The sequence below is a fragment of the Punctularia strigosozonata genome (genome assembly GCF_000264995.1).
Source record: "Punctularia strigosozonata HHB-11173 SS5 unplaced genomic scaffold PUNSTscaffold_6, whole genome shotgun sequence".
Taxonomy (NCBI): domain Eukaryota; kingdom Fungi; phylum Basidiomycota; class Agaricomycetes; order Corticiales; family Punctulariaceae; genus Punctularia; species Punctularia strigosozonata.
This window is the reverse complement of record NW_006767438.1, coordinates 1481767-1496313: the sequence shown is the minus strand read 5'-3', so window position 1 is coordinate 1496313 and position 14547 is coordinate 1481767. Positions and strand designations below refer to the sequence as shown.

General features: G+C 55.5%; 6 protein-coding genes across 6 annotated transcripts; 3 read left to right on the top strand and 3 right to left on the bottom strand.

Annotated features, from left to right (window-relative positions):
• Positions 1-930: 930 nt before the first annotated feature.
• Positions 931-3783, top strand: PUNSTDRAFT_67477 (uncharacterized protein; the record flags this gene model as incomplete). The annotated part of the gene is made up of 9 exons (XM_007383819.1): positions 931-1341; positions 1517-1718; positions 2115-2215; positions 2282-2480; positions 2536-2615; positions 2676-3023; positions 3101-3201; positions 3269-3518; positions 3628-3783. 9 exons carry the CDS (start codon positions 931-933, stop codon positions 3781-3783), a joined length of 1848 nt encoding a protein of 615 aa, XP_007383881.1.
• Positions 3784-5404: 1621 nt separating this feature from the next.
• On the bottom strand, positions 5405-5748 carry PUNSTDRAFT_113664 (uncharacterized protein; the record flags this gene model as incomplete). The annotated part of the gene is made up of 3 exons (XM_007383818.1): positions 5405-5478; positions 5542-5668; positions 5722-5748. The coding sequence occupies 3 exons, from the start codon at positions 5746-5748 to the stop codon at positions 5405-5407; spliced, it is 228 nt and encodes a 75-aa protein (XP_007383880.1).
• Positions 5749-6395: 647 nt separating this feature from the next.
• On the top strand, positions 6396-6790 carry PUNSTDRAFT_52537 (uncharacterized protein; the record flags this gene model as incomplete). The annotated part of the gene is made up of 2 exons (XM_007383817.1): positions 6396-6540; positions 6668-6790. Coding segments are annotated over exons 1-2 (169 nt in total), but the record flags the coding sequence as incomplete, so codon positions are not given.
• Positions 6791-7452: 662 nt separating this feature from the next.
• On the top strand, positions 7453-8506 carry PUNSTDRAFT_44597 (uncharacterized protein; the record flags this gene model as incomplete). Its single annotated transcript, XM_007383816.1, has 3 exons — positions 7453-7643; positions 7860-8022; positions 8072-8506. 3 exons carry the CDS (start codon positions 7453-7455, stop codon positions 8504-8506), a joined length of 789 nt encoding a protein of 262 aa, XP_007383878.1.
• Positions 8507-10044: 1538 nt separating this feature from the next.
• On the bottom strand, positions 10045-10908 carry PUNSTDRAFT_44596 (uncharacterized protein; the record flags this gene model as incomplete). Its single annotated transcript, XM_007383815.1, has 1 exon — positions 10045-10908. One exon carries the CDS (start codon positions 10906-10908, stop codon positions 10045-10047), a length of 864 nt encoding a protein of 287 aa, XP_007383877.1.
• Positions 10909-11208: 300 nt separating this feature from the next.
• On the bottom strand, positions 11209-11451 carry PUNSTDRAFT_16084 (uncharacterized protein; the record flags this gene model as incomplete). Its single annotated transcript, XM_007383814.1, has 1 exon — positions 11209-11451. A coding segment is annotated over one exon (243 nt), but the record flags the coding sequence as incomplete, so codon positions are not given.
• Between the last annotated feature and the right edge of the window lie 3096 nt (positions 11452-14547).

Sequence of the window (14547 nt, the reverse complement as noted above, 5' to 3'; positions counted from 1 at the left end):
CCACGTCCGTCACCGTACCCTCCCTCGCCTACTCTTACGATCTGCAGCCCGAGCCCGAGCCCGAGCGCCGGCCGTTGATCAACCCGTACGACGACGACCACGACAGGATGGAACACGAAGCGCTGAACGGCGGTGGCGGCGGGTACGACGACCCCGACGCCACGTTGACGGGCGCGTCCCGCGGTGGGAGCGGGAGCGGCGCGCTGCCGAAGGGCGCGATGCCGCCCGCGCAGCGGACGAGCGACGGCGCGGTGTATCAGTCGGTACGTTGTCCGTCTCTCGTTTCAAAATCGTAGATCTGTCTCTTCGGCTCTCTCTCCTTTTTCTTGGGTTATCGGGGCACGGCGCGGCTGCAGTATGTTGTTGACTGCCTCCGGGGACGTACGGGTAGATCTCTCTTGGTCGCCAGTATCGTCGGTGTCGTCATATGGATGCGATGCGATGGAATGAAAGCTCGCCACCCTCGTGCTTTTCATTTCGCGGGCGCAGCCGGTGGAGACGCACACGCCTACATACCGAGGCTGCTGCAGCCCCGTCTCACATCCCGCACCGGCCTGTCCCGCTCCCGCGACATCCTACCCTCCCTTGCTTTCCAGCTGTTCGTTCTCTCTCTCTCTCTTTTTCTAACCCGCATTCCTCTCCACTTGTATCCGGAACAAAAAAATGGCAACGGCGACAGACTCACAGCCCCTCCTGCTTGATCAGATCGCCCCGGACTCGCCGCTCACCCCGAACCGCCGGCCTCCCTCTTCCGCATCGGGCACGAACGGCCATCCCGCCAGCCTCCGCGCAGGCAACGGCACCGTCAACGCGGGCACGACGAGCCCGCTCTCGCCTAACCGCCGCCAGCCGTCGCCTTACGACACGCCCACAGCGAGGTGAGCACCCCCATCTCATCTCCCTAAGGGACACGAGACGGAGAGGGACGGGATGACCGACGCACGCGCAGTCCGCTACCGAGCCCGGGGCTCGGGCACGTCCAGTTCGCGACCTATCCGGAGGACGGCGCGAACGGGCTCAGGCCGGGGTACAGCCGGAGCTCGACGGAGGAGAAGTGGAAGAAGGAAGGTGCGGGGGCTGGCTTCCACATTTTATTTATTTATTCATTCGTTCTTTTTTTATATATATAATTCGGGTCGAACCTCCCCGGCTTACGCACGCTTCCTCGTCGTACCCCTAGATCCCGGAACACCGCCGGCCGCGTTCGAATCGTGGACGCCCGTCCCGCTCCGGCCGTGGTTCTGGATCACGTTCGCGTGTGTCATGGTCGGCGTCGCCATCGGGCTCGAGGTCGCGTTGAGCATCAGCAAGAAGCGGAACGGTGAGCCTGCCTCCCCTCCCGTCTTCCCCCCTCCGTAAGGGCGGAGAGCTGACGCGATGTGCGATCGTTCAGGCTGGGCGGTGTCGAGAGACTTTTCGGCGACGGACGCGGGGTGGTGGCATTACGCCTACGTGCGTTCTGGCTTTCCCTTGGCATGGGACGAGGTTTTGCTTACGGTCTGGTTCCGGAATTTAGACGCTGCCGCCCGTGTTCGTAGCCGGCTTGTTCGTCGCGCTGTGGACGTGGACGGATGTCGAGGTGAAGAAGCTCCAGGTGCGGTTGTCCGTCCTCGCGCCGTTGTCCCCCTATGCTGATGCGAGCGGCAGCCATACGTGGACCTGGTGCGGGGCGAGTCCAAGCCGCAGCACTCGATCTTGCTGGACTATACGAGGGTCAAGTGAGCACCCGTCGATACGCACCTCCTGCGCCGCGACGTTTTCCTGACCGCTCGGAATCGCAGCAACTTTCTGATGCCCGCGAAGGCGATCGTGAACAAGCACTACCTCGTCATGCTCGCGAGCTTGATGAGCCTCATGCTACTCACATTCCAGCCTCTGGCCGCGGCCCTGTTCGAGGTGAGCCTTCTTTCGCCTGCCTTTAGTAGAGACTTGGAGCCGACCCGGAGACGCCGCCGTTTGCCTAGATCCGCGATACGCAGTGGACGACGTTCGAAAACAAGCTCACGACGGGCCTCATCGGGCTCAACCAGAGCGCCCAGTTCGCCGATCTGAGTGGTGAGCGCACGCACATTCGCACACACGAGGGACTCGCGTTATCTGATGCGCTTCTTCAGTGTTCTTGAGCGCCGCGGGATACGCCTCTGCGGCGGCTTTGTACGACCTCGAGCCGCCGCCGTTCATCACTAAGGACGGTTACACCGTCGCCCCGTTCGAGGTCGGTACCCAGTCCGCGCTCCGCTTCTTCTCCTGTTCTGATTCCGTGGCATGTGCCGCTTTTTAGTTACCCACCGACATCGCCAGTAACGGCACGGCGCGGGTGAACGCGACCGCGGTTCAGTCGGATCCGGGGTGCCAGTTCGCGCAGGTGTCCATGGTCCAGTTTAACGACAGCGACGGCGTCCTGTTCTGGAACAACAGCGCGTCGTTCAACGGGTGCACGTTCTCGTGGAACGTGAGCAGGCTGGCGGACCACCTGTTTGGTACGTGGATTGTGGAAATTGTTTGATGTATGTGCGGCTGACGGGGATTTTCTAGGGACGGACTTGGTCCAGGACTGTCAGCAGGATACTCCTTCGCAGTTCCAGCCTCTGGTGTTCTGGTTCTTCACTTACCTCGTGCGTCGCACCCGGATGATCACGTAGCTCTTCCTGACCGCGTTTACTACCTTTGGACAGCCCAAGCCCGCGGCGTCGATCTCGTTCTGCACGCCCAGCATCCACCTCCGCAGCGTGCTCGTGGACGTGTCGATCGCGGACGGGAACGTGACGGCGCTGCGGGACGTCGGACCGCTCGCGGGCAACTTTTCGTCGCTCGCGGCGAACGTGTCGAGCCTCGCGGGGGCGTACAACGGGATCAGCTTTCCGTTCGTGAACGACACGACGGACCCGTTCGTGCTCGAGCGCGGGAACGCGACCCGCTTCGTGCTCCCCGCCGCGATCTTCCAGGCGGCGCAGACGAGCCCGCAGGGGCTGACGGCGACGTTCTCCACGGACGGCTTCTTGGGCTTGAGCACGTCGGTATACGTAAGTTTTTGTTTTTATATGGCGCACTAATGTGAGCGGGTGAGGATCGTTTGAATTTTTTTTTCTCTTTTCGACAGCGGACGTTCCTCGCGCTCGTAGCGAAGAGTGTGTACTTCCTTTCGGCGCAGGAGCCCATCTACATGGAGGTCCTCACGATCAAGAAGCGGCTCTTCCTCAGGTACTTGACCCTCTTTTTTTTCTTTCGCGCAATCCTGTCGTTGATCGCTTTTTTTAAATGTCCTCAGCGACGTCGCGGTGCACCTGCTCGCCGCGGCGTTGTTCATCCTCGCCATCTTCAGCACCTCGCTCCAGTTCCTCCATCGGGGCGAGCGGGAGGAGCTCAGGCTGGCGCATAAGCCGGGCACGATCGCGTCCGCGATGAGCATCGGCGGGAGGAGCACCGTCGGCGAGCTCTTGGACGGGCGGCAGCGGGAGGAGGATATCGTGCAGGCGTTGAGGGATAAGCGGTTCAGGATCGATCCGCGGACGATGAAGGTAACGTAACCCGCTTTTCTTGCGTCTCCCTTTCCTTTTTTTTTTTTTTTTTTTTTTTTGTGGCAAGATGGGACGGAAGCGCTGATCTCCTCGTTGTTCACCCGTGTAGATCGTGATGCAGGGCGAGGAAGGGTACGAGAGCGCGTCGACGCCGCGCAAGTCGGTATTTGAGAGCCTTTCGGTCCCTGCTGGCAAGATCAGCAACCGGTTCTCGAAGCGGTTCTCGACGTCGAAAACCACCCCGCTGCCGCCCAGCACGCCATAAGACACGTCTTTTATTTTCGCTTTCTTTGGGTTACGTATACGTCAATTGATGATTCATCTGTTGCATCGCCCTCACTTTCGAACTTTTTTTCGGGCTTCTTCGCTGTATTATACATACATACGTTCTCTGCATCGTGGATAATATACGTCGGTTTGTGACGTTTTCGGAAACTTCCTTGGACGTGTATACTTGGACTGGTACGTACGATGTACTAGTCTTGTTGGGCCCGGTCCTGTATTGCACGTTGAACATCTACTGTCGATGTACCATCAATGTCTTTCGCACCATCAATGTCAATGTCTGTGTGCAAAGATGAGGTTGCTCAACGATGCTCATTCGTTGTTATGGCTTGAGAATAAACATAAATCATTGTAATTCTTATAACATGCTATGGGTCAAAGCAATATCGAGTGGAGTACCTGCGAACGCGAGCATAAAATCGACAAGGTCGTCGAAAGCGTGAATCAAGTTGGTTCTCTCGCGAAGATATCCTTCGGCTCACTGGATCGTTACATTCTAAAATCTGAAAATATTTGGACACGTGCTCTACTATATTCTGTTTATTTTTACATTTCCCGATTCATACTAATGAAAAAAGGGAGCGTCTCGAAGGGCAATCTTTGAGAGGAGAGTGAGACATCTGAGTTCGAGCTCCGCCCAAAATGGTGACAAAGCAGGAGAATTTGGCGGGGCCTCCCGCGCGAGCCAGTCGGGCGCTCGGCATCACGGCATGGGAATAAAGACTTTTGGCGGAGCAGAATGGTTCTGGCAGACCAACCGCTACATAGAAATATTCATAGCACTTGAGATTTATAACTACCCTTTCCCAAGAATTGAGAGGAAATGTCGCAGGTCAGAAGGGCACCATCAATGTCCTCACACTGGGTACAAATCTAGATTTCTCATGATTCCAAATTCAAGAAACATTCCTATAAGAATTTGAAATCTATTTGAAAGTGACAAATCAGGAACAAAATAATAATTTATTTGGATTTATTCATAGTTTTCTGCGATTTTCTGCGATTTTTCAAAACATTTTTTGATCTGAAACATGCTCTAATAAATTTCAAATGTTTACAGGATATTTCTTGGATTCTGAGATGCAAAAAATGTAGATTTGGACCCTGTGTCAAAACGACATTGATGGTACATCAACCCCAGTGAAAACGACCAAGTTTGAGAGCAATTCACACAGGATGTTGCAGGAGGAATTGCAGCATAAGCGACCGAAGCACAAGAGTGAAGCGACCACGCAGGACCTCGCTGTCATCCGGGGATAACTGCGGTCATACACGATTTTGAGACTTAACTACATAGCCACCGTTTGGCGAGGTGATCTCATCGGTTCTCCCAGATAATGTAGGATGTGAATCAATGTAGCATGAATGTCGCCGAGAGCCTCGGGAATCGTACGGATTGTCCCCGGATCCCGAAGCCCAAGCATTCTAATACATCCGGTCTGATACACACTCTGCCCGAATCTCATCGGGTGTGGACGAATCACAAGCAACATTATTCAAAGGCAACCCTAACGATTCTACATGCAGGCGATCTCTCTAGGTTCATATATGACGATAACAGGTACGGATCGACGTGCAAGAACTTGCCTTTGAGACTGGATTCAACACCACCAATAGCACGATACCGTGTCATCCGAGACCGAACCACATTCCGCGGAAACTGTTCGTAGGCGAACTGCGATGGCCATGTCAGACGTCGTGGTCACATGAGCGGGAGAACTGTGAAGGTGCAGCGTACCGATGGAGACAACATCGCCTGGAAGCAGCTCGTCGGTCTGAACGACGGTCCACTGCGCATTACGGAGGCGCTGGATCGGGAAGGGGGTAATGGACATTGTTCGAAACTCTTTGAGCGTGTTGAGGCGCTGCATATATGCGTCAGTCATATACGCGAGCAATCGCACCACGCCGAGCGTACCTGCGTGACGGTCGTGTACTCGAACATACTGATGAGGTAGATGCGAGCTGTGAAGATGATACAGAACACGCTTTCAGCGCGTATCACATCGTATCGTTCCGCATGGACGTACCTAAGCATGTCCTTGGCAAATACAATTTGCCCGAGCACCTTCCTCGCATCCAACACTTTGAAATGCCGCACTTTCTCCCCAGCGTGTTGTCCTGCCCCCGCCGGCGCCGTCGAGCGATTGCTCGGACGGAGGTCCCCATCCCGGATAGTCCACCAGGTTCGCCCGGACGGGAACAGGTCTGCGTGCTGCATGTTCGCCACGAGCGTCTTCCGGATTGCTGTAAACCAGTCCACTCTGCGCATCGGGCAACCACATTGCCGCATTCTGGATGTCGGACGTCACGTCGTGCGAGTACACAAAGGACGTGACCATGTCCGCAGCAAGCATCGTGAGCTCCTCATCCGTCAAGCACGGTGGCGCAAAGCAGTAGACTGACACCCTTCTCCCGACCGGAAGGCCGCTCGAGCGGACTGAATGCAAGTCTTCAGGTGAACCTCCGACACCATAGCTGGTCAGTCCCCGTGGCGTGCAGATGCTACTTGGAACGAGCGAGTGCGTTGCTGCTGTGCATGGGGAGGAGGTGAGGCCGGCATGCTTTGGGCGTCGCGAAAAACCTCGGGCCAACGACCTGCTGGCAAGCATACTGTGAGCGAGACAATGAGAATCGAGAACGAACATTACTGTGAGTATCAGCGTGAACGAGACATGTTATCTGCGCAACGCAGGATGGCACACCAGTTGTCTTGCCGTATTCTGTGCACCGAAAACTCCGTGCCATCCCATCAGAATAAGTCCAATGACGACAAACGGCTAGTGCGACGGCTCATGAGCTCAAGCAGGCACACATTGGCGGAGACGCAGTTCCAGTGACAGATGTGCTGCTCACATATGTACAGGACAAGTTGTGCTTGGTGTCGTGGCAAGACGAGTCGGTTTATGTTACAGTGGCTTGATGTTACAGAGAGCGCGCAGAACGGCTGACGACAGCTGGGACGGATTGATCGTATCAAGAAAGGCGTTAGGCTGGCTCGTCAGCGAAGGAGGTTAGCTCAGTGCTGCCTTCAACCAACATGGTCACATGTCTAGTACGACTCAGAGAAACTGTGAAGTGGAGGTGCCGAGACACTACGTACGTATGAGTCAGGATAGAATTTTGGTGGCATAGATTGGTAGACGATGGCACAGAATATGGTGTCCGTGCCCGTGAGCATGTTCCCATGAATCCGATCCGCAAATTGCACCTCGGCAACGGAAGTCGCGCACATCCTCTGGTGACCACCCTCATCCGTCCGCTTACAAGCTTCCGACGTCGCATTCCCGCACGTCCCAGGTGAAAATTGGTCGTTTTCACTGGGCATCAACAGTTATCTGTGTGCTGAGGTCCGGAGGACGATGCCGGCCTATCTTGGGCGGCAAACCCACGATCACGTGGATAGGCGATGGATCTCACTCTTCTCAGGCTCTTCGTCGTTTCTGTCTTCCTGTCGCTCATTTCTGCTCCCCGGGGCCCTCCTTCAGCTTCTCCTACAATTTGCCAAAAACACATGGTGTACCTTCCCCAGGAAATATGGGAGCATGCTCTTGGATTTGTCGACGATAAATCCACATTAAGCGCATGCTCGTTGGCATGCTGGGGATGGGTCCGCCCCAGTCAGTCTCTGCTGTTCTCGGAGTTCGACATGTCTTTGTCTGCATCAGTTGAAGACGTGGAGCGCTTCGTTCAGATACTCGAATCCTCGCCTCATCTATGCTCTTACATCTCCAAGTTGACAATCGCCAGTCGCCTGCTCTCTCCCTTCTCTCGTCTTCGGCTTCCTAACGTCCGGAGGCTCAAACTGTTCGGTCGCCCGCTCGACTTCACCGGGAAGTGGTGCGGACTCTTGGCTTTCCCTCAACTCTGCACATTGCACGTTCATGATACCGCGTTCACATCGCGCCAGTTCACGAGCCTTCTAGAGGCGTTGCCTCCAATTTTTTTGCTCGATCTGAGCCTTGTCATGTGGTGGGAAGACTATCATCACGACACTTTCATACCTGCGGGAATTCCAACAGGGTTGCGTCTCAAAACCCTCCGAATTGATGATAGCCAGGTGGACGGTGTCCTCAAGCAGTTGCTCCGCATGGCCGATAATGGAGACCTCGATCTCGCACTCGAAGATGTCTCCTTGAGCACGACTTTGGTATTCCCATACATCAATACTGTGGATACCATCAATGCGCTCCTGCGGCGGAGCGAAGCGCTGCGCTCGGTGCGAATCGGCAACTTCCACGAGCTAGCGCATTATGATTATCCTGCAGGCAAGTGGCTGCAAGCTCATGGGGTGCCACGATCGAATACTCACTTTCATGACAGAGACCGTTGATTTTTCGAGGAATCAGCTGCTCGTTTCTGCGACCATTCACCTGAGGCTCAGCGCCGACCGTTCCCTACGAAGATACTTTGATCATATCGCGCGTTCGCTCTGCACGATCGAGTCACGCTTCTTGAGATCGATGTCTCTGGACATAGGGGTGTGGGTGTCGGATCACGCGCTTCTGGCGGAATGCATGAGCTCCATCGAGTCCGCGCTCGCAGACACGCGTTTCGAGCGCGTCACCGAGTTGCGCCTGGGGGTCGCGGGTCCCCGTGCTGATGGCGATGTCTACAACGAAGCTGCCTTGATTCAAGAGTATCTCGTAGGCATCCGAGAGCGCGGTGTCGTGGTGCGGCCGAGGGTGTCCGACTTACCATGAAGCGCGATAGTTGGAACTTCTATTTCGATGAACATCGACCAGGTTTTGCCACTCGCGGTCCTGTGTGACCCATCACGCTAAGGAGGAGACGCAGAATCGATAGATTCAGTTGTGTTTTTCCAAGCACTACAATATATGCGAGCCGATACGTGACTTCCCCAAGCAGCCCGTTGGCACTCTGCTGCGGGCATTCTCCCTTGCCGTCAATCCTACCCGTACTCTCTTTCATCAACGATGGTTGTCACCATACGTTCGTGTTCCCACCACCTGCGAACGTCTCCTCCCAACTACCCTTCTGATTATCGCAAGACATCTGGGAATGATATTATGGCCTTCTCTCATCCAACACCGGCTGTGTACGGAGATCAACCTGGCCCACGTTGACAATATGTTAGAATTCGTACTCCTCTTCTTTCCATTCGCCTCATCTGCTTCCTTACATCAACCAGTTGACGGTCAAGGCTGGCCTGCCCCTGCCCTTCTCCCCAATCCTCCTGCCAAACGTCCGGCACCTACGCTTCGGATATTCGAGGCCAAGCGCGAAGGTGACGCTTTCAAACGCCAATCAAGTTAGGAAGGAAGAGCATCGGTGAATCATTCACGATACGCACCGAGATGCGGGCTGGCGAGAGCGCGGTCGAAATACGAGACGAGGAGCACGCGGTAGCGGGTGACTCACACGTAGCATACCTAAATGAGGCGGACGAAGGGGAAGCTGCGCTCCTTCGGTTTCCAGAGCTCGGGTGCGGTGTCCAGGTGCGGTGTTGGGCGATCGTGGAGGGGGCGTAAAGTCGCGCCTTACGTGTCAGACATTGCTAGTCGGTTGCTACTTCGTAGATATGATGCGCGAAGATGCTAGTTTGTGGTTGCTCGGTGGCCGGGATTCGCGAAGGCATAGGCTAGAGCCCAGTCGTGGTGAAGACGGCCTTCAGTGATGTCATATTCAATAGCAGATATGATCTGTTATAACTCGACGAGGCTGCGCGCGAATGCAACGTGTATCGCATCGAGTGATGAACCAAGGACCGGCGCCACTGTGAGAATATGTCGCAACTCATTAGGGGATTGACAGACATCGAAAGGCGCGTCGCGCTCGTCTTCGCGCATTGTCGTCCAAAGATTTCGTGTGGCATAAATGATGTGGACAAATGTTGATCGAGGATTCCCCAGTCGAAATACGACTTTAGGCTGGCCGGAATGGCTCCTCGAAGGATTGTGTGACGCGAGCAAGGCTCTGTTTAGAGCGGAGGTGCGTTCACACGGTTTAGACTCTCAGTGCTCAGGCGATAGACCGTTGTAAGTCTACGTTGAGCGGGGGAGAGAAAGGTAGCGTACATCTCTCGTCGTACGCTACTTATATACCTGTAGGCTAGTAGGCGAGGAGTATATGTTATTCGGTAAGGAAAGGAAGCCTTGGAGACCGGAGGAAGTATACCGGGGGGTGGTTACGGCTCGGACGGCGCGCGGACAGAGCCGCACCGTTACATTCGCCCTCCCAGAGACCGAAGGTCTATGAATCAACGAATAAGTGAGGGGTGTTAGAAGCGGGAACCGGCTCGTTCGTTCATAGATTCCCGGACTGCTTCCAGCAGTATACGTTCGCGCAGCTGTGCGTCAGACATTGGTGGCGCGTTCCGGCCGCGTCTGTCGATGCCCACATAACCGTTGCGCATGGGGCGGTTCTTGCGAGCGGTACGGGCGCTAGAGTCTGGTGTGCCGGAGTGGGATTGCGCGTGTGGGCGGGCGCGGCCCGGGCGTAGCTGGTCGCGGCGTCGCTGACTGAAGGCGGCGCGAATCTCCGGAGTGAAAAAGATGGCGCGAGGGGAGGGACCGTGGATGTAGTAGCGCGTGCCGCTCGCATCACCCGGGATGTAAGTGGAGAAGCACGCCTTCGTCTTTGGTACGAGATTGTTGAACTTCGTGGCGAAGTCGTAGTAGCCATCCGGCAGTTCGGCGGAGGCAGGTACGGCGTGCGACCGGATCTTCTCGTCGAAAGAGAGGAATCGATTAAGGGTAGTGTGTGCGATTGTATCGAGGGTGAAGCCACCATCACCCGTCGGGGAGCGCAGGATAAATTGGCGGGCCGATTTCTTCATGAAGATAAAGAACCCGAGGGCGAGGAAGTCATCGACGGGGCTAAAGGAAGGGTCGAGGCTCTCGGGATCCTCGTTGATGATAGCGACGGAGCTTGTCTCGGACACGGGCGCGGGGGGGTAGTTTCCGTCGATGATGTCAAGGGCAGGGCCGTTATCGGTCCCACCGGATGCATGCGTAGGATTCGAGGATGCGTTATCGAACGGAGTCCCGCCGAGGGCAGCCGTAAGGTCGTTAGAGACAGGAGACTTCAGGAATTCGCCGATGGGGTCATCGTCGAAGTTCATGAGGGTATCTGCATCAGCCATTGACGCTTTGCGTGAGCGGCGGGTGCGGCGGGTCTTGTTTCGGCAGCGACGGTTGGGGCGAGGTCGAGGATTAGGTGGCGGGCTGCTTGCGGGGCGACTTGGTGGTCCTGTATTATATACGAAATCGTCAGTAACTAGGTCGCCGACAAGCGAGAGGCGGATGCCGCCTGCATAAACCTGGGGATCATCCGTAGGCGGTTTCCCTGTCCCGTCCGAGAGCTCGGAGGCGGAAGAAACTCCCAGAGCGTCGAAGTAGTGCTTTAGCTGTTCGAACCCTTCGACTTTTGACAACGGCAGCCATGTTGTATCACCCGCACGCCAGCGAACTTCGAAGATCGTGTTCGTTCCTCGTCCTTTGTGCGAGACTATCCTGTCGATAGCCCATTCCGAAGCGTCTTCCCCGAAGTCTGCGACCTGAGTCTCGGCGCGCCCCGGGAATAGGCGGTCGTCGTTAGGTACGTGGACACGTAGTAACGACGCATGAAATACCGGGTGGATACCTCGTTGCAACAACCGCGCCGGTAACTTTAACCGGTAGGAGCTGTTTCCGAAGTCCGTTTCAATGAGATAGGGTCCAACGTACTTTGGTATGAGTTTCCGCGCACGTCCCCTGGGGAGTGATAAGTTCTTCGTAGAAACATATACTAAGTCTCCTTGCGCGAAAGGGGAGGGTCGTCGTCGTCGATTTGCGAGTCGGGTCTGCTTTACTCGTGCGTCGAGAATGGCATCGTGAGCGGCCATTACCGCGTTTCGCATGCGTTGTGCAAAGGCTCGGACGCCCGGATATTCGTCGTCCTTCGGTTGGTCCCAGATCATGGACCGGGGCATGCGCCCAGTATCTAAGAAAAACGGGGTGAAACCTGTACTGTCAGAGCGAGCCGCGTTGATGGCAAATTCGATACCCGGGAGTTTGGATACCCAATCCTTCTGATCAGTCCCTACGCATGCCCGGATCATCTGCGTGATAGTGCGGTTCGCGCGCTCGGTGGAGCCGTCAGACTCCGGGTGGTAGGCACTAGACATGTTTAAGGATATGCCTATAAGTTGATTTAAGTGCTGCCAGAAGGTGCTCGTGAACAGGACGTCGCGGTCGCTTATTATGCGCTTGGGGAGTCCGTGCAATCTGTATACTTCTACGAAGACCAGTTCAGCAACGTCCCTAGCGCGATAATCCTGTCGACTAGGCACCAGATGGATTCGGCCAGTCAGAAGATCGATGATGACGGTGATCTCGTCGTACGAGCCATCCCTGTCTTTCGACAGGGGGAGCGGTCCTACAAAATCTATCCCTATCGCCTCCCATGGTTCTGTGGCTACGGGTAAGGGGTTTAGTAGACCGTAGGGTTTTTGGTTACTGGGCTTGCTACGTTTGCAAGTGGTACACGTCTCACAGTACCGTTGCACGTCAGCTACCATGGTCTTCCACCACACGCTATTCCTGAGGTAAGTTACCGTTTTCGAGGCTCCCAGATGGGCTAGCAGGGAGTGTGCGCGCGTTATTATTATCTCGCGGGCTTTTCGCTGTCCGAGGAAGCAGTCAGGTACGCATAGTAGTCTCGCACCCGATTCCTTGAGATATACGACGTCGTCTTCGCATACGAAGTTCTTGTAGTGTGACGGATTGGCCAGGATGTCCCGATAGAATGAGTCGTCGTTGTATTTGCCCTTAAGGCAGTTAGGGAAGTCGATGTCGGAGCCAGCGAGTATGGGCGGCAGTGCAGGCGTAAGGTCATCCTCGTGCTCGTCGCGTTGCTCGTTCACAGGGCCTAACTCTGCGATTGCGTTCTCTTCTGGTTCTTGTCTAGTAATGCCCTCGCCCTCCTGAAGTTGTACTGGCAGCTTCAAGGTGACCCTCTTAATACGCTTCGCAAATTCTTTCGCGGTCTCGGGTCGTCCTGTTTCTGCCGGCGCGTCGTCAGTCACCCTTCGTTGTGCGGGCGCCCGCGCGACGGTTTGCGTCTTCCGTTGGTGGGTCTTTGCATCCTCCTGTCGTGGTGCTGATGGTTGTTTTTCCTGCAGCGAGGCTTGGGGGCGAGTTGGTCGTGGTCGTAGTACGGCCATGCGGGCTTCGAGTCCGGTCAGGATCATGGGCGCATCGTGGCTCGGGGGTTGTCTGTCGTCATGCTGAACCATTTCGGATGCTCGTCGTTCGGTTCCCGGGGAGTCGTTGGAGTAGATTCGCGAGAGTGCGTCGGCGAGGTTATTCTCGAGTCCGGGTACGTACACAACTTCGAAATCGAATTCGGATAGCTTTTCTAACCATCGTGCCTGTCGTCCGGTCAGGTTCTTTTGGTTCATAAAGTGTATTAGTCCTTTATGGTCAGTGTACCATCGAAACCGGACCCCAAGCAGGATATCGCGATGGCGCATCATCGTCTCGAGTCCAGCAAGCAATTCTATTTCATGTACGGCGTAGTTTTGCTGGGCAGCAGATAATTTTGCGGAATAGAATGCAACGACGGGTGCAGTTCGCCAATCTGCACCCTGGCGGATACATCCACCGACACCCGTGAGGCATCCGTCCGTGATGACGTGTACTGGCGCGGCATCTGGTCCATAGTCCATAGAGACGCGGTTGACGTGTCGATGGGACTCAACAATCTGCTTGACTTCGTCGAAGGCGCGCTGCTCGGTGGGTCCCCATCGAAATACTACGGTGTCGCCGGTTAGTCGGTTAAGGACATCCATTGGCACGCGTATCCCTGCGCATCCGTCGGCGAGGTATCCTACGGCGCCTAAGAACCCTCGTAACAGGTCCCGGTTTGTAGGTGTTTTCCACGAATTGATTTTGTCGATCTTGGCCCCGTCGAGGTAGATCCCGTCGTGTGTAACGATATGGCCAAGTAACTTGATCTGGCCGGCGAGAAAATGCATCTTGGATTCGGACAGGAAGAATTGGTTGTCCCGTAATGTGTCGATCACAATCTTGACACAGTGAACATGCTCTTCGAGGTCGTCATTGTGGACGATGAGGTCGTCGAGGTAGATCTCGAGCCATACCCCGATGTATGGTGCAAACAGATCCGTCATTACAGCCATGAAAGTAGCGATGGCATTGCAATCACCCTGCTGTAATACAAGACTAATCATGGTACCATCAGGAGTGGCCATGAGGGTGTGTTCGACGTCCTCTGGTTCTATCCGAACCTGCTCGTACGCGCCCTCCAGATCCATTGCCGTAAAGTACTTGCTACGAGCAACTCGACGGCGGATACCATCTTGGTCAGGCAGCGGGGACGCAATCTTCTCCGTGTTGTCGTTTCGTGCGCGTAGATCGATCGTGTTGCGCATGCCGCCATTTGGTTTCCGGAGGAACATGAGTGGGGCGGCGTTGATGCCGTTCGCGTACTGCCAACGTCCGGATTTTAGAAAGATATCACGTTTCGCATTCCATAACTCACGAAAGCCTTCGGGGCATCTTGAGGGACGGAACGGGTAACGTTTGGTGCGGTCGATGATCGGGATTCGGTGGTTTACGCGCCGCAACGGTGGTAGCTGGGTTTCAGTGGCCTTCTGGTAGAGCGGGCGTGCGTACTCGTGTAGTTCTTTTCGGATATCGTCGAGTTTTCGTTCTTCGAGTCGAATCGCTCGGGACGCGAGTAATCCGACGTCGTTCCCTGGTTTCATCGTGCTAGGTTC